This window comes from Triticum aestivum, chromosome 4A (assembly GCF_018294505.1).
Source record: "Triticum aestivum cultivar Chinese Spring chromosome 4A, IWGSC CS RefSeq v2.1, whole genome shotgun sequence".
NCBI lineage: Eukaryota > Viridiplantae > Streptophyta > Magnoliopsida > Poales > Poaceae > Triticum > Triticum aestivum.
Genome location: NC_057803.1, coordinates 11,614,858 through 11,633,349, shown reverse-complemented (window position 1 = coordinate 11,633,349; position 18,492 = coordinate 11,614,858). Strand labels below are relative to the sequence as shown.

Sequence of the window (18,492 nt, the reverse complement as noted above, 5' to 3'; positions counted from 1 at the left end):
TACATGGATCAACAGTAGAGGCCAAGTATATAAGTACTTGACCGAACTCCACACTCCACTCTTCGTGTACGGAGAGCCATGTCACCTTCTCGCCGCTGCAGCATGGGAGGACGGCTGGTTCACGTGACCCTCCAGCTGGGGGATCCATGGTGGCTGACCGTCGAGCTCGAGGCAGAGAAGTTGAGGGCAGTAGTGGCGAGATCCATGCCGGCCAACTGGGCGAAGAGGAGGTCGTCGGGGAGGGACACATCGGCAAGATCCGGTCACCACGCGACCTGAAGAGCAACAGTGATCTCCACAAGCTGTAGGCCGACGGCGTGCTCCATCCCCTGCGATGGGGTGACCATGGCGGTGGCCACAGCTCCTCATGCTCGCCTCGATCTTGGCGACACACCCTGAGTGTAGGAGGCAGCAACGACCTCGACGAAATCATGGCCTCCATCCCAGAATGCAATCATGTCGCTCTAAATAAATGGATTCAATCATGTGACTCTAATTACTTCGGATTGTTATGTGCACACTAAGCGGGGTGCAATTAGGAAAGAAAATGTTCTCTAATTAAAGTGATTGAGTGATTTAAGGTAAGATTAATTAATTTAGATTTGATTTTTAGTGATTGTTAGTAAAGTACGATGCGTCTTTAAAATCTTTTATTTGTTTCCTTAAAATATATTATTTGTTTCCTAAAGAAATTTGCAATAATGGAAGATATCGGTTGATTTGGATAAGTTAGTAAATTTAAATCCGTGATTGCGTGCACGTTTGGAAAGTGCTGATCTCCACAAGCTGTAGGCCGACGGCGTGCTTCATCCCCTGCGATGAGGTGACCATGGCGGTGGCCACAGCTCCTCATGCTCGCCTCGATCTCGGCGACACACCCTGAGTGTAGGAGGCAGCAACGACCTCGACGAAATCATGGCCTCCATCCCGGAACGCAATCATGTCGCTCGAAATAAATGGATTCAATCTTGTGACTCTAATTACTTCGGATTGTTATGTGCACACTAAGCGAGGTGCAGTTAGGAAAGAAAATGTTTTCTAATTAAAGTGATTGAGTGATTTAAGGTAAGGTTAATTAATTTAGATTTGATTTTTAGTGATTATTAGTAAAGTATGATGTGTCTTTAAAATCTTTTATTTGTTTCCTTAAAATCTATTATTTGTTTCCTAAAGAAATTTGCAATAATGGAAGGTATCGGTTGATTTGGATAAGTTAGTAAATTTAGATCCGTGATTGCGTGCACGTTTGGAAAGTCCTGATTTGCAAGGAAAGAGCTGAGGGGTAAATAAACCGGTGAATAAGAAACCATCATCGAAAAAAATCTACGACGGTTAACCTACGAAAAAAAACCGAACGAAAGTGGTGGGACGAAAAAAAACTGGAAGCGAGGCTACCAACTGCTCCATTAGGAGTAGAGATATATACTAGCAAACGGGCCCGTGCGTTGCAACGGGAGAAAAAAATTCATAATTTCAAATGGTCATGATCACATTTCGTTGCATCACCGAGATACAATATCTCTCTCAATTTCTCGAAATCATGAACATTTTGAAATTATGAACAATTTGTTAAACTCATGCACATATTTGAAATCGCAAACAACATACTATTACAAATTTCTGAACATTTTCTACAATCAAGAACATTTTTTTAATTTATGAATATTTTTTGCTATTTACAAACATTTTTTAGAAATTGTGAACATTTTTAAGCAATTTTCCTGAACTGGCAAACATTCTATAATCGATGAAAATATTTAGAAATTGGGTGGAATAGTTATTGAATTTGACGAACTTTTTTTGATTTAGCGAACATTTTTGGAAATGCCCGTGCCTTGCAACGGAAAAAAACTATCAAGTTATACATGTGTGGTAGATATAAAAAAGTATGAATCAAATTCACAAAGTATATACAAATCATGTCATGATGCGATAAGACACTTTTAAAATGTAATTTCAAAAAAGAACAATATGATGCTCATCAAAACTTGATTTTTTAAGGCGTCACAACAAAATATTTTGTGGCTGAGCAAACTGCATTGACGGACCCTGCCTGAGCTATACTAATAAATAAAGTGTCTCGTCTGGACTTAGCGTAGCGGTGTTTACCATAACCACTATTGTGATATGAAAATAAGCATAACTGTGTATGGAAGCAAAATAGACATTTAGTCATTTTAATATAGCTTACAAAAACAAACCCTTAGAAAGTTATGTCAATTTTGTTGGGTTCAGCGTTGTACAAAACACGGAAACCCTTTTTTACCCAACGCGAAGGACTAAATAAAATCATAAAACGAGCTATATAGATCTCCTAATAAAACCTTTATGGAACCTACAATTAGTTTTGTTCATTATTTACGGATGTGTTTTAATTTTTGTGAACATTTTCTAAAAGCTGATGGACATGATTTTTAAATTCCTGAATATGCTTTGAATATTGGCTCATTTAAAAAAATCATGAACATTTTTTATTTCATGAAATCATTAGAAATCGTGATTTGTTTATAATTTGTGAGCAATTTTTTAAGTCATGAACATTTTTTGATTTTTAGAATATTTTTTAAATTCACAAACAGTTTACCATTTTCCTACTTTTTTTCCAGAACTCGCAATTGTTTGATATTTTGGAAATCCGAAATTAATTTTGAGATAAAAAACCAAAACAGAAATAAAAAAGTAAAAAGAAATAAAAAATAGGGGGCGCCATCAATCCGAAATTTATTTTTAGGGAAAAAACAAAATAGAAATAAAAAAAAGATATAGAAAACAGGGGGCGCCACGACCCGCACATGGGCTGGCCCATTACTGCGCTTGGTAAAAAGAAAGAGAAAAAGCGTGAGAACCAGGGATCGAACCCTGCTCTCCTGTGTGGAGCATCGTTGCCTCAGCCATCGCGCTGCTCATGCATTGGTGCTACTATATCGTATCCACCTTTAATAACAGAACCCTGGAGCGATATTAGAAATTAAAAACGAATCGTTTTTGCCACTTACGGGTGGCATTGGTGGGTAACTATTGCCAACTTCAAGGGCACTTTTAATGACGGACGACCAGAAGCGATGCGTGCTTTATTAGTAGGGAAAGATATATATATATATATATATATATATATATATATATATATATATAGGGTCGCGTTATTCGTCACCCTAGGTGAGGAATAGTTATTCTTCAACCTCTCTCTATTTTGACATCAAGGCACCGTATTTTTACGTTTCGTAATTTTTTTCTTATTTCGTACATAAAAAGAGAACGTAAGAAAATATGTACTTGCCGTAAAAAATATTTTATGTTACGTAAAATTACGAATGTATGTAAAATATACATATAATGTGAGTTTTCTGATCTTATATTTTATATTTTTGCTTTTTTATATCAAAATTTACATATTGAATCAATATGCATGTAACTATTTATATTTTAAACGTAATTTATTTAGAAAGCGATCGTAAGATTATCTCGGATGAAGAATAACTTATTTTGCACCCTGGATTATGAATAGAGAGAGAAGCATACGCGATAGCTACAGCTCTATCTCAGTCCGTGTCATGTCAAGTAATTAGCTACAACAGCCTACAGCTCGCTTCAGGGGCGGAGCCACAGGGTGGGCCGCGGCTCACCCTGGAATTTTGGACCAGCCTATTATACATATACATCTATAACTGGGCCAGAGTTAAAAAACGGCCCAACGCACATACCGGTTGACCCACGCAGGCAAGCCCAGTCCAAGTAATGCCCTCGCATGGCACTGCTCGACCCCGACGCCCAGCCTCCTCACCAATTCATCATCGCCGTTCCTCACGACCTCGCCGCCCATCGCTGGCCGGAACCCGGCGCCCAGGAGGCTCCCGCGGTCTCGCCTCTCCTTCCCGCCCGCCCTGCCGTCCGTCCCTCTGGTCCGGCCGTGCCTCCCTGCCCGTGCCCCTGCCCTGCGCGCGGTTGCGGCTGCGCCCCTGTCCTTGCCCTCCTGCAAATCCGGCGGTAGTCACTGCCGCTCAGTCACCACACCAGCCCCAGGAATACCCCAATTGTAAAGGTATCCTAATTTCTGACTTGGGGTTTGATTTTCTGTACTATGCTATCCAGTACATGAATAGATACCTAATTTTGCACTAAAATTTAATTGAGAATTTTAATGTGTTGTAAGACCATATTGATCTACATATTTGTTTGTGATATTGGTAGTTAGTTAGGGCATCTTCAACGCTAGGCGCTAAGGGCATCTACAATGCCGGGCGCTAGTGCCGGGCGCCAGGATTAATAATGTGCTCAATTGGCAGTTAGAGTAACAAATCCCAGCGCCTTACCTGGCGTCGGCGCAAAGGTTGGAGGCGGGCGCTTCTCCTTTTTTTTTTCTCCAGCAGGCCTTCAGCGATGCATGTAGCGACAGGTCTTCCAACTGGTTTTGCTATTAATTAGCGACCGTCGTTAGCGCTCCCCGTTGGGTAAAAAGCGCTAAGCTGATTGTTTTTATTTTACGGTATTTATTTTGTCTTCCTAAGCGCCTACACAAGCGCTCTGCAATGGAAATGCCAACGCAGGTGCTATAAGCAGGCGCTAGGATGGATTTCCTTGCCGTTACCTTCATTCCCTGCTGATCCTGGGATTTTCCTTGGCGTTGACGTGTGAGGTGGCACCGGACGCTCCAGTAAAAAAAAATGTCTCACGTGTGGATATAAGTCATATAACGGGAGTCGGGCGCTACACAGGACGCAAAGGAAGGAACAGAAATCACCAGGTACATACGGATCTTGCGGTGAACTTCGATGGACGCTTCGTTAGCAGCATTGGAGGTTACAGGCGCTTGTATTTTTTTTTAATTTTCCTAAGCGTCCGCAGATTGATACGAGCGTTGGAGGCTGAGACTCTTACGTCGGTGCTAAGTGGTAAATTATTAATTTTTTCTTCTCAAGCGGCTGTACAAGCGCCTTCTCATTGGAAATGCCCTAAGGGTGCATGCTACGAATAATTTCCAGTCTGATCGGCAGTTACGCCCTCAATTCCTAGGGGTCTGGAGCTGCAGCGACGGAAAGAAAGGCATCGAGCGCTTGCCTCTTTTTTTTCCCACGAGATGAGGCGCGAGCATTGTTTTCCATACGTATTTAGCGCCCATGGTTAGCGCCAGCGTTGGAGCAGATAACGTTTGGGGATTTTTAAACCTTTTGCTATTTATTTTTTTCTGTTTAAGCACCTAGATAAGCGCCTACTATTGTACATGCTCTTAGACTAGCCACAGTGGAAGTAACTTTAACAGTAACATCGAGTCCAACTCAGCAAATTTGCTTATGTGGCAATGAGTTAATAAGAAAAGAGGTAGTTATAGTAACTTAGCTAGTTACTGTAACATCACATGTCCCAATGCAATATGAGTCTATAACCTAATAAATGAATCTTTGCATGTTACCATCCTTAAGTTACTACGCACTAGGGAGATAGTAACATAGTCTAAGGATATGTGTATGTTACTAGTGTATGTTACTATTCATTGTGGTTAGTTTTACTACGTTCGATGTGATATTGGTTGTCAAAAAAACTTAGGAGTGGACCACCCTGTTCTCAGATGCTAGCTCCGCCACTGGCTCGCTTGGTCAAGTTTGGTCGGGTCTACATATGAAAGTTTATCCGGATGAGTGCATGGTTGCAGATAAAAACAACCTGCAATTCGTCGCCATCCTCGCGAAAGGATCGGAACTCCTTCCTCCATGCGCGAAGGACGCATTCTCGGGCTGAAAGTTCTCTCTCTCTGTCTCTGGAATTCGTCTACGTTCCTGGAGAGCCGTGTACCGAGGGTAGTTGCGTGACCACTGAATGGTGGCCGTATCCGGTATCTAGCTGAACGAAGCCAAAGGCAGCAGCAAGTGGCATGGACCAGGCAAAGCAGGAACCATGCATGTACACACGTTCGCTAGCAGGTCCTACGCCAACGTAGTAGTACGTACTTATCCGGCCGAAGAAGAAAGCGAGGGCAAAATTGATAAATTTGACCTCAAAACGAAAGTATTTCACAAACTAAATTGTTTTTGAAAATATTTCACATCGCTGACCCTTTTGTGTAGCGTCCGACAACAAGGCGCTGCACTCTATTGTGCAACTTCTTACAGCTAGGCGTTGCACAGTGTAGTGCAACTCTTTAGAGTTAGGCGCTGCATAGTATGGCGCCTAAGTGTTAGGCGTTGCACAGTAGAGTGCAGCGCCTTGCTGTTAGGTGCTGCACATTAAAGGTCAGCCGAGTGAAATACTTTCAAGAACAGTTTAGTTTGTGAAATAGTTTCGATGTTAAATTTGTGCCTTTTGCCGAAAACGAGAGGCTGGCCGAGTGGACACCTGCGTACGGTTCACACGTTCCCGGCGTACGTGCTCATGGAAAGCTAACCTGACACTGACATGAGGAGCCTTTTGTTTGAGCAAAAGGGTTACGCAGGGCAGTAACCTGACCAAACGGACTGAAAGTGTATGTATGTATACCTATTGTTTTACACATTCCGCACGTGCGTCGCGCCCTTGAGGCCTTGGCCGTCCCGATCTTATCATGTCCGGTGCGGTCATCCACCGAGGGAAAGGAAAGAAAAATGGCGCGCGGTGCGGTGCGGCGGTCAGGTCCGTCACGCCCCTTCCCATCCCGCGTGCGGATCAAACTTGAACGTTCTTTTTCCATGCTTCGTCTCCGTACCGGCGCGGGCTGGGCTGGGCCTCTAATGCTACTAGTTGGTTCGGCCTGGCACTGCAGCAGGCACAATACAAGAGCTACAATGCTCTCTTTTTAATTTTATTTTTATTCTGTTTCCCTTAATGTTTGCTGCTGATTTAAATTCAAATGAGGGTTTACTTCCCACCTGAAAAACCTGTAAATTCCTGTCTAATCTCACTGGTGCAACCCAGCACACACAACAAATTTCACAAGTTTTGGAGATTATGTTTTTATTTCTAAACATATAATCCCAATTTGATTATGTTTTTATTTCATAAGTTCAGGGTTTTACCAATTTGATTAATAATTCTTAGAAAATTTATTATAGCTTCCAAATATTATTGGAGGATTAGATTCAAACTTTTAAGAGATTTCACAACGTAAAATCCCTCCTCCTAGATAGATCCAAGATTATCATTTTATTTATTTAGGTTCTAATTAAGATTTCCAAAATTATTTTATACTCCATCCGTTATTGTCTACAACAAGGTCACTTTGTTTTCATGCCAAACTTTAACTTGTATATTTTGGTCGTCAAAATATGGATTATATCAACAATATATCATCAAAAGGTTATTTGTAATATGCATCAAGGGCATGCTTTTTGTGGCATATAACTCACATCTTTTTGGTAGCTTAATGTACAAAGTTAGACATAAAATGTGAAGAGACCTTGTATATATAACGAGGGAGTACCATTCTTAAACCTTTGTAAAGATTGAGAGGATCCATATCATACACACACACACACATATATATATATATATAGTAAATTCAAAACTTGCATAGTAAAAAAATTATTTCAAAATTACTACATTTTATACAGTGTTTTACTAGATTTTGTACATAGCGTTACTGGGGTGTAGAATAAGCTATTCTACACTCACGCTTAGAATAGCGTAACCCTTTTATACAGTGTTTTACTAGATTTTTGTACATAGCGTTACTGGGGTGTAGAATAAGCTATTCTACACTCACACTTAGAATAGCGTAACCCTATATATATATATATATAATATAGTGCTACTGGTTGCGGCCAAGGACACACCTAAAACACCTAGGGTTTTACCTCATCTCGCAAATTGCACTACCATCATAGTCTACTTCATACCTAACGCCGACGTGCATCGGTGTGCGGGAGAGCAGGTCTCTGAAACCGTTCATCCTTGATCCTGCTCCGGGAGAGGACGAATTAGGTTTTTGGGAAGCGCTTGGCGCGACTGCTCAAGTTCGTCATCACGGGTCGTCTTCCATCCAAGTCGGACGGTGCTACTCATCGTCGTCTTCATCGCCATCAACAACAGATCGTCGCCAACACCGTCATCAACTCTGCTGCTCCTTCAGCAACTAACGAACAATACGTTCTACGTGTTATGTTCATGTCTCTCCTCGTAGTTGCTACTTCATGAGTGATGCCGGGGTACATGTTTATTTAGCTGTTCATCTAGTTTGTAAGACTGTTACATGCTAGTCTTTGTTTTAGTCATGAATTATTTACTAGAATTAATCATGAATTTACCTAATATTCCAACAGCAAACATCTCGAGAAACAATCGCTTTCCCAGCCTTGCCAAAAGAAAAGGAAAAAAAACTTGCACACATTTGAGCATCGCTTCCCCAGCCCTGCCACGAAGTCACCAACTAGCCAAAAAAAAAAAAGTCAACGGTCAAAACCCAAAAGAGTACACGAGGAAAGAAGAGATGAGTGACAGAGAAGCACGCGATAGCTACATCTCTGTGCCTCTCTCCGTGTCTGCTAATTAGCTCCTACTATAGCTCGCTTGGTCAGGTTTGCTTAGTAGCAAAAATTACATTAATCTTCATTTATCAATTTTAATAACCGTGGCAGTTTGATTTTTCTGTCTGCAGACGATCGAGGACGTCCGCTTGCATCCCCAGTTTCGGTCCATATACATATGGAGGTTTCTCCTACTAAGTGGTTGCAGATAAAAACAACCTTGTAAACTGTAGCTCGTCGCCGTTCTGTGAAAGGAACTCCTTACGACGGTTTCCACGCATTTCTGAGCGCTCCTCAAGTCAAATACGTTACACGTACGTACGTACGTTCCATCCACAGCCGCTCATGACCGAGGGTTGCGAGTGACCAAGACCAATGTATGGCGGTCGTATCCGGCTGAACAAATGGAGCCAAAGGCAGCAGCTAGCAAGTGGCACCGATCGATCGATCACTGGTTTACACGCGTTCGCTCGCAGGCAGGCCCTACGCCTACGCTACGTTGCGTACGCATCCGGAAGAAGAAGAAAGCGAGAGGCAGCAAACCGTGAGGTGGCGGCTATCACAGTTTCACGGCGTACACGAACCCTGACCTGACAGAGTAAAAATATTGTTCTGCTCATTGCTATCGTGCGTGCGTGCATGTTTGGTGCGGTCATCCACTCAAGGAGAGGAAAGAAATGGCGCGGCGGTCAGGTCCGTCATGCCCCAACCTGGCCTCCCCCCTCCCATGTAGTAGTACGTGCGGTGCGGATCACTTCAACGTGCTTTGACTCGCGGTGCGCCCATGCTTGATGCTTCGTCTCCGTTTCCTCCCTCGGAACAGTCAGAGCTGCATGGCATGCGAGCGGTCGTACCAGACCGCCGTTCCATTACCCGGCCGGCGGCTATAAATACGGGCGCACGCCGGTCAGCCTAAGCACAGTTCACAAAGCGCAACACAACACAACACATAGCCACAGAAGAGCAGCTAAGGCACCCGTAAAGAGGATCTTTGGTTTAGCAGCTCTCCTGTAAGTTCGTACTACCTAGCTGAAGAAGCTCGGGGGCACCGGCCGGTCGGAGGACCCCAGCATGTCGCCCGTGCACGTCCCGGAGCTCAGCAGCGGCGGGTCGGGGTCGGGGTCGCTCACCCTGAACCCCGTGCAGCGCGCGCTCAGCCGGCTGTCGTCGTCGTCGGCCCTCACGCCCAGGTCGCCCCCGCCGTCCTACGGGAGCATCGTCACCGTGCTCAGCATCGACGGCGGCGGCGTCCGCGGCATAATCCCCGGAACCATCCTCGCCTTCCTCGAAGAGAAGCTCCAGGTGAGTAGTAATTAGCTTCTGCTCCCGTTGCACCCATGGTAGTTACTGCAGGTGCACCGGTTCTAATGGCTTTCTTCTTATTTTCTGCAGGAGCTCGATGGGCCGGACGTGAGGATCGCCGACTACTTCGACGTGATCGCCGGGACAAGCACCGGGGGCCTGGTGACGGCCATGCTCACGGCGCCCGACGCCAAAGGACGCCCGCTCTTCGCCGCCAAGGACATCAACAACTTCTACCTGGAGCACTGCCCGAAGATCTTCCCCGCCGGCTACGGCGGGCCTCTGGGCTTGCTCAGGAGCATGAGGGGGCCCAAGTACGACGGCCAGTACCTCCACTCCGTCGTCAAAGAGCTGCTCGGCGAGACGCGGGTCGGCGAGGCGCTGCAGAACATAGTCATCCCCACCTTCGACATCAAGCTGCTCCAGCCAACCATCTTCTCCCGATACGACGTACGTGCATCATGATATATTTCCTACGTGAACTGCATGTTATTTCCTCTGCGTCGTGCTTACGTGAGGCATGCTTGTCCAGGCCCGCAACGACGTCTCCAAGAACGCTCTTCTGTCCGACGTCTGCATCAGCACGTCGGCGGCGCCTACTTACCTCCCCGGCCACCACTTCGAGACCAAGGACAAGGATGGCAGGCCCCGGGCCTTCAATCTCATCGACGGAGGCGTTGCCGCAAACAATCCGGTGAGTGATAGTAGACAGTTGGTGTATGTCTCCGTTCCTTAAAAAGCACTCCAAAGAATATAATGGAATTTCGATGACGTCCATCTACTGTGCTCTATTTTGATATGTTGACATTGGATACGTGTAGACAATGTTGGCCATGACGGACGTGAGCAAGCAGATCCTGCTGGGCAACCAGGACTTCTTCCCGATCAAGCCCGCCGACTACGGCAAATTCATGGTGCTCTCCCTCGGCACCGGCTCCGCCAAGGTGGAGGAGAAGTTCGACGCCGCAGCGTGCAGCAAGTGGGGGATCCTCGGATGGCTCTACAACCACGGCGCCACGCCGCTCATCGACAGCTTCAGCCAGGCCAGCGCCGACCTCGTCGACATCCAGGCGTCCGTGCTCTTCCAGGCGCTGCGCTGCGAGAAGCGCTACCTCCGCATCCAGGACGACGAGCTTAAAGGCGACACCTCATCTGTTGACGTGTCCACGCCGGAGAACCTTAACAGGCTCGTCGAGGTCGGCAAGGCGCTGCTCAAGAGGAGCGTGTGCAGGGTGAACGTCGAGACCGGCAAGACCGTGCCCGACGACAATAGAGGCACCAACGAGGAGGAGCTAATCGGTTTCGCACATATGCTCTCACAGGAGCGCAAGGCCAGGTTGCAGAAGAAGGGAGTCACCATCACACAGTAAACATGTGTAGTTCATAACATATAGCTAAACTCATATTACGTGTAAGGCAAATATAGGATAAGTCATTAGACGGTCGAACTTTGGTAGGCTAGAAATATTGAACTGCCAAAGCTCACAGACTTATGCAAGTTTTAGAGGTCCGCAAACAAGTTGTAAAGTGGGAGAATGAAATAAATGGCCAACTGTATATTGTGGGCACGACATGAAATTTATCAGCCTATATTGGATCCCAGAAAATACACATTGGCCCCCACGTCACTCCGCGAGGCGTCATCTGAAACCCAGACGCTCCTTGCCACCGCCGAATAGATGACGGGCATCCACTATGACACTGCAAAATTTGGCATTCGTCATTTTAGGAATATAATCCTTGTGTGTGACGAACATGCATAGGTAGTCATCATCGTAGGAGTAATCCTTGTGTATAAGTACCTCACTACGTCGGTTGTACCAAAACGTACCAACAACAATAGGATGGGAGAGGGGGGAGGGGTTGGCACGACGAAACATATGTGGGAAGACAGACAAAGAGATAGGCATAATAAACATGTGGGAGGACAGACGAAGAGACAGGCAGAAGAAAATTGACACAAGATAAAACATTTTCATCTTTTTTAGGTAGTATATACACTCTATTTCCTTATAACGAGGATGAGTAATTTTTTCATCAAAAATATAAAATCAAGTCTTGCCATGAATATGAACCAGGTCATTTCATACAAAAGAAAAATAAGAACTAACATGTATTCCTTGACCAACTCATTCTAAAAGTGATGAAACCTACAACCATGATCTTGTTTTGGATAACCAAACATGGATTCCCATTCAATTTCGGGTCCCTATAATGTATATCCTGTCTGCATTTGTGCACATGAATGTGCATGAAAGCATAAACTCTTCATAGGAGTGCAAAATCCGTGATATCTCTGAAAGCAATCATCATGATTCGATAGATTGACGAGAAAATATAGCTGATCAGAGATGGGAGACAAACATATGGAGCATACAGCTATTTTAAGTATGACAGAACAGGTTCAGTGGCTCCATTCTTTTGGAGGAGGCGGCTCCTCTGACGTGCCATTGGCCCACTGACATGTGGACCCGGGCCCACACGTCAGTGGCCCAACGTCAGGGCATCGTACGTCAGGGGAGCCATCCGGCTCCCCTTTTGGATTGGTTCCTTTTAGACTTCCTCGACCTATGAACACAATTTTCACAATTCATCATTCACTCACCATTAATGGTTATAAAACTCACTTAAATGTAGATAGTTTTTTTTAGCTGGAAATGTAGGATAGTTGCAAAAGTAAGCAAACAGAAGTTCAATAATATGGCTGCAAATGGTAATTGCTGGAAAATCCACATCGGTATATCAGGCAAACTAGCCGAACTTTACTATAAGCACCGTTTCAAAATGTATGGCCAATTTTATCAACAAGAAAAGCGATTATACAAGGATCGGTCTAAAGTATACATAGCATTGAATATGGTCCAACTAAATAGAGAATAGTATATTTTTGTATCACATGTATTTCCGAAATAAAAGACTATGTGCATCTTTTAGAGTCTGTTTTTAGAGAGGAGGCCTGCTTAAGTATCATCAGGACAAGTTTGCACAACACTTCCAAAATGGTAGCAGAAGATGTATGTCTGTGAGAGAAAACAGTTCATTAGGAAGAACTGGATCAAACATGAGGTTGAATGACCGACCTGTGGAAGATTCATTAACTCCATAACAGCCCTCTTCGGAGTTAGTTCATTATCAATTATCCGTGCTACCGCTGTCAAGACTGGCAGTTTGACGTTGTACTTCTGAGCTAATGCGATGACAGCGCCAGCAGTTGACACGCCTTCAGCAACCTGAAGTGAGAGACAATATACTAATTACCAACCATACAGGTGATATATCGAAGCAATAGAGGGGAATATTACAAACCTGATTCATTGAATCCAAGATCTCATCAAGTTTCTCGCCTGAACCAAGACGCAATCCCACGTTTCTGTTCCGTGAAAGATTGACAAAACATGTAAGCATGATATCACCCGAGCCAGATAAACCAGAAAGGGTTGTTGGCTTTGCTCCCATCTGCAAATTAATAAGTTGATCCTTTAAACCAGTAGTTTTTTGTTTTATAGATAATACAGTCCAGAAGATAAACTACTACTGCACACCTTTGTCGCCAACCACCGAATTTCAGAACAGCCTTGAGCAACAAGGGCAGCCATACAATTATTTCCAAGATGCATACCTTCTACTATACCTGCTGCTATTGCAAGAACATTCTTAAGTGCCCCTGCAATTTCTACCCCTGTAACGTCACTGAAGCATCACAGTTCACATTTAAATATTTTTTCTAATACTTGAATGCATGGCTATAAATCAATGCACAACCCTAACAGTATATCTTATAATTCATCTTGCCGGTCTGAAATCTTAAAATAAAGCATAGTAAAATTAGATAAGATAGCTTTATCTGGAGAAGAGATTTTCAGTGTGTGCCACACCATCTGAAGCTACTACTTAAAACCCAGTGTGCTATATCAGCTGAAGCTACTGCTCAAAATCCACCACTACAATGCATAGTAGCCAATCGATGGGGGTCCAGAAATCCAGAGCGAGGCTACATGGCACTCCAACATACAGCAGCTTCATTTTCTTTTCGCGAATACGGAAGAGATCTTCATATCATTCCATTCCAAGAAGGAAAAGTTTACACTGCCGTCCTACGGCTCTACAAACATAGCAGATTCTTGAACACGTTTGCAAGGAAACACGAGAAACTGCTCTAGAAAAATACAAAAGCCTATTATCTAACTATATGAAGCAAAGCAAGTATACATCTGACGAACCACACTCAGAGAGGAGTTGCTCTAGGCTGGACAGACACAGGTTAATCAAATATACCTCTGGTCTATCTATAGCTACTGGCTTCGCTAATGTGGGTGTCTATTGTGAACCTTGATTCACAACAGGGTAACTATGGTGCTGAAGATAGCCAGATGGCATGGCTGCGAGCGAATGGGTAGACATAGGTTTAGTTGAGAGAATAACTTGGGGAAATAGATTGATCGTTCTTGCTTTCCTCAACCCCAGACACATAGTATGTTCATACGGTAGAGCTTAGGCCTCACTTACACAATTGGACTCCTTAGACCTATGCTAAATCTGATCATTAGTCCGGCCGAGCTGGAGGCCGGGCTTGCAAAAGACCAACCTTCAAACTGCAAGCCCAAGCCCGGCCCGAACAACACTTCTCGTCGCCTCCACATGTAAGCCTGGCTTGAAGCTTGAAAGCCCCGCCCGAAATCATGAAAAACAGAAGCCTGAGCCCAGCCCAAACTGCCTTTCGGGCTAGATAATGAAGCCCAGCTCGGCCCGAATGCCAAGCCTGACCCGGCCTGGCCTGGCTTTTTCGGGCCAGGTCGTTGGGCCAGGCTGTCCATGCCCAGGTCTAGACAGGACGTAGAGCTATTACGCATCTAGGGGGCTGAACCTGGGTAAACCACTGTGTCAGCATCATCGCCGACGAGAACCCTTTGGGCACGGCCCCTCTTTACATTTGTTGCACGACTACCTTTAGATCGCAAGATCGACAGACTATTATTCGCCAACACAACCCTAGATACATGGTATGCTTATATACTACTCCCTCCATCCTGAATTAGTTGTCTTAGACACGTTTTAGTCTTAGGTACATCCGTATCTAGACAAATCAAAAACAACTAATTTGGGACGGAGGTAATAGATGCTTAGGCCTTCCTAATTAATTGGACTCCTTAGACCTATGCTAATATGAACTCTCATGTTAACACCTAGCCTACGAAATCTGCTAGCAGAACCCTTCTCTCTGTTTGGACTCCCTCCTGGTAGTCCACAACACTTTCCTACATGAATAACTAAATCAATTGTCCACAGGTGGGCAATATAGACCCTCTTATGCAAAAGAAATCTCAAATTGTTCACAGTAAGTCATATCCTATTATTTAATTATGTAATAGCAACTAGTTTTGTGGCTGAAGACAATACAGCGCAACCAAACAAACAATAATCATGATTATGACATGCATGCTTTTGTACACGTTTTGTGGCTGAAGATTATCATAGCGTCTAAAGCTGAAGTATTAGGTATAATTACCTTGATGTGCTTATCCTCAAATTTGAAGACGCTAAGAGCTGCTGAACAGCACTTGCCAGCTTTTTGTCTTTGGATGCCACCACCATAGCTGCAATATTAAGTTGGATAATTATGTAGTTCTATTTACACAACAGATTCCAGAAAGTGCTTGGAAAGCCAAAAATTCTTCAACATAAGCAACATGAACCAGACAACTTTGTGTCACAGGAAAGCACAAGAGAATATGACATAAAACTTAACAATATGAGAAATGATGTTAACTAACCTGTTGGTAGTTTCTCCATCAGTTCCACGGCAAAAGAAGGTCCTGACAGAACAATAAATGGCTGGCGAGGATTTCCCAATGCAAGAGGAATGATTTGAGACATTGTCCGAAGGGTGTTAAGTTCTAGCCCTTTGCTAAGCGATATGAATGGCAACTTTGGATCAACATAAGTTGAAATACTGCCAAGAAAGGATGAACTGAACTGCCAGGGAAAATATCAGACTCCAAAAAAGAAGAAACCCTCCTGGAAGCCACAGTGCTTCATAAAGAAGTGTTAATACCTGAACAGGGACAGCGTGGAAGCAGAAATCAGCTCCTGCTAACGCCTCGCTAGCACTAGTTGTTGCAACAATGTTTTCTGGCAAGCTGTATTCTGACAAGTATTTGCTGCAGTGGAATCAATCAATCAATCATCGACGAAAACATGACTATGTGCATCAATCAATCGAATCGTTTGCAATATTTTTCTTACGAAACTAGTCACATGGTCTTTTCATGGAGAAGCATCTGAATGCTCGCATGAAATACATTGTACCTCATCATATCAATCATGGACGAAAACATGACTAAAATGGACCCTCTTCGTGTTAGGCAGATACTGCAGTAAGGAAAGCGACGAGGTTACCCACGAGTTGACATGGCGGTGGTTGATGGAGCGGCAGACGAGGTCATCCCGGAGCAGCATGGCCACCTCAAGGTCGGGCTTCTTGGCTGCCACCTGCGCCGCCATCGCCGTTCCGAACGAGCCCCCACCGAGGACCACCACCTGCAGTTTTCCTCCGACGATCAGATCCCATCCCACAAAAAAGTTTGCGGCTCCATGGGTTGAAGCAGACAAGAGTCTTTCCGTCACCTTGCGCGTGGTCTCGAGGACGTCGCTGCGGTTGCGGCTGCGCCAGGAGCGAGACCAGCGGACGAGCTTCTCCCACGCGATCCGCACCACGCGGCGCCGGTCCTTCCGGCCGCTGCGTGGGGCCTCTCCCTCGTCCGTCTCGGCATCTGGCGGCGGTACGTCGGAGGCGGCAGCGCAGATGGGTGAGGCACGGTGGCGAGCGGTGGTGGTGCGAGGGCGAAAGATTGGGGCGGGGGGAAGGAAGGCGGCGGCGGCGGCCATGAGAGCGAGCAGCAAAGGGGGGAACGGAAGAATGGGGGTGTTTTGCTATCTTATCCGTTCCCGCCCCTTTTCTCGGTTTCTTGTTTGTCGCTCTGCTTCGTCTCAAAACGCCCGCTCGCATCTCGACCAGCTTTTGCCTAAACCAACTCCAATCCTTTTACCAATTAACATCTTAGAAGATTTCACAAAATCGTTATCACTTAGCTTTCGACTTTTCGGGAATATATTGACGGATGAACTAGTTATTGTTGTTGTTGTTGTTGTTTCTTTAGTTCCCTTAGTCATCCCTATACATGTTTCTTGGATTATTTACAGGCGGTATTCAAGCTCTTATTTTTGCAACATTAGTTTCAGCCTATATAGGTGAATCCATGGATGGGTCATCATTGAATTGACTAGTTTTAGAAATAGTATTTATTTTTTTGTAGCTTAGCTCAATTCATGCATGGTTTCAGATAATCAGCTTGGTTACAAAAGAATAGTTCGTATGAATATATGAGATTTTCAAAGTATATATGCATTAAGGAGGGTTGAGTCAGGTCATTTTATTATCCAAACGGTACCTTATCGATTCTTGTCTGGAATCCTGCAAACAGCGTCCATGTCGACGACATCTCGGTCAACAACCCGATGCACTATATGATGCTGCGTACCACGACTACGTACACCCAAGCTACAACATGTACCCTGCCATGCCGCAACACAATTTGCCTCCACCAGGGCCAGGTAAGAACATACCCATGCTTGTGAGTCGCAACATGGTGTTGTCCTCTCTTTCTTCGATGTACATTGTGACTTACCAACATTGCTTTGTTGATTGAAGGATATGTTTACCCGGTGAACTCCCATCTGACGCACCCGGTGCTGCACCATGACACCCATGGCAGACTATGGCTCTCAATGCCGCTAGATAACCGCTTCCACCCGCACTTGTCTCCGGTGCCAACGTACCCGTCTATGCCCTCCAACACAATGACGATGCCTCTGATGCCGCTGGATGGTCGCTTCCATGCACAACTGCCTCCTTCGTTGTCGGCTTACCCGGATGCACCCTTCGACCCAAGGACGCATCCAGTGTGGACACGACGACCCACATATATACCCTTTGTAGAACCACAGTAGTTCTCGCGTCTTGCAAGGCATGCTGATGGTTTTTATTAGCATTTTGTAACTACTGATATCCGTGACAATTGATCGACAATCAATCTCCTATACAAATTTGGCATATAGATTCATAGCAATGACTATACGAGTAGTTCACCACAAGGAATATGTTGATTTATGATTAAAATATAATGACAATGACCAAACTAACCATAAGTCTAGGAACGTTTTCTATGAGATTGTCATCGAATGTTCCAACCCTGCAAGTTTATTGAAGATTTGTTATAAATTATATGTTTTCATTGTACGATATCGTCATATAAGTATGTATCTTCTTTTATGACCTTATTTTTAGTCCATTTTGACCAAATTATATCATCATAATTTGTAATGATAACAACGACACAGATCTTGTCGATGGTGCTGACTGGGCGATAGCTTGACATTTCCTCCTAGGTGTTTGGGACCCACCAAGTGTAAACCGCATGGACTCGACATTTCGTCCTACATGTTTGGAACCCATCGAGTGTAAACCGCATGGACAAGTAACTTGGGAAGCCAAGTGAGGGACTCACGACTAATATATGGGTCCAATGACTTTGTGGCACCCACTGACTGATTTTTCGGCCAACCTGAATGGTGATACTGAAGTGAGGGACCGTTGACATGTGGTGCCAACTTGTTACTCTCAAATCTTACGATGAAGCATTGATTTTATCTATCGGGGCTTGGTTATAATTCAAGCCGTGTGTGTGAAATATTGGGCTTGCTT

At 44.6% G+C, this 18,492-nt stretch overlaps 2 protein-coding genes across 3 annotated transcripts; one reads left to right on the top strand and one right to left on the bottom strand.

Annotated features, from left to right (window-relative positions):
* The first annotated feature begins 9,080 nt into the window (after window positions 1–9,080).
* LOC123084773 (patatin-like protein 2) lies at window positions 9,081–11,321 on the top strand. The gene is made up of 4 exons (XM_044506281.1): window positions 9,081–9,731; window positions 9,822–10,181; window positions 10,264–10,425; window positions 10,553–11,321. The coding sequence occupies exons 1-4, from the start codon at window positions 9,501–9,503 to the stop codon at window positions 11,099–11,101; spliced, it is 1,302 nt and encodes a 433-aa protein (XP_044362216.1). The 5' UTR covers window positions 9,081–9,500; the 3' UTR covers window positions 11,102–11,321.
* Window positions 11,174–16,692, bottom strand: LOC123084772 (glycerol-3-phosphate dehydrogenase [NAD(+)], chloroplastic). 2 transcript variants are annotated; one of them, XM_044506279.1, is made up of 9 exons: window positions 16,356–16,692; window positions 16,132–16,268; window positions 15,784–15,889; window positions 15,503–15,704; window positions 15,238–15,325; window positions 13,274–13,421; window positions 13,038–13,187; window positions 12,812–12,961; window positions 11,174–11,432 (listed from the first exon to the last, which is right to left on the bottom strand). In XM_044506279.1, exons 1-9 carry the CDS (start codon window positions 16,614–16,616, stop codon window positions 11,319–11,321), a joined length of 1,356 nt encoding a protein of 451 aa, XP_044362214.1. In that variant the 5' UTR covers window positions 16,617–16,692; the 3' UTR covers window positions 11,174–11,318. The 2 variants fall into 2 exon arrangements, with proteins under 2 accessions (XP_044362214.1, XP_044362215.1); XM_044506280.1 differs by lacking the exon at window positions 11,174–11,432 and adding an exon at window positions 11,686–12,299 and having other exon boundaries at window positions 16,356–16,688.
* Between the last annotated feature and the right edge of the window lie 1,800 nt (window positions 16,693–18,492).

Excerpts from the sequence above, each read along its gene's own strand:
- LOC123084773 (XM_044506281.1), top strand. The coding sequence starts at position 9,501 with ATGTCGCCCGTGCACGTCCCGGAGCTCAGCAGCGGCGGGTCGGGGTCG. Across the intron at positions 9,732-9,821 it reads TCCTCGAAGAGAAGCTCCAG|GAGCTCGATGGGCCGGACGT; the intron begins GTGAGTAGTAAT and ends TATTTTCTGCAG. Across the intron at positions 10,426-10,552 it reads GCGTTGCCGCAAACAATCCG|ACAATGTTGGCCATGACGGA; the intron begins GTGAGTGATAGT and ends GGATACGTGTAG.
- LOC123084772 (XM_044506279.1), bottom strand. The coding sequence starts at position 16,616 with ATGGCCGCCGCCGCCGCCTTCCTTCCCCCCGCCCCAATCTTTCGCCCT. Across the intron at positions 15,890-16,131 it reads AACCACCGCCATGTCAACTC|CAAATACTTGTCAGAATACA; the intron begins GTGGGTAACCTC and ends ATTCCACTGCAG. Across the intron at positions 12,962-13,037 it reads TCTTGGATTCAATGAATCAG|GTTGCTGAAGGCGTGTCAAC; the intron begins GTTTGTAATATT and ends CTCTCACTTCAG.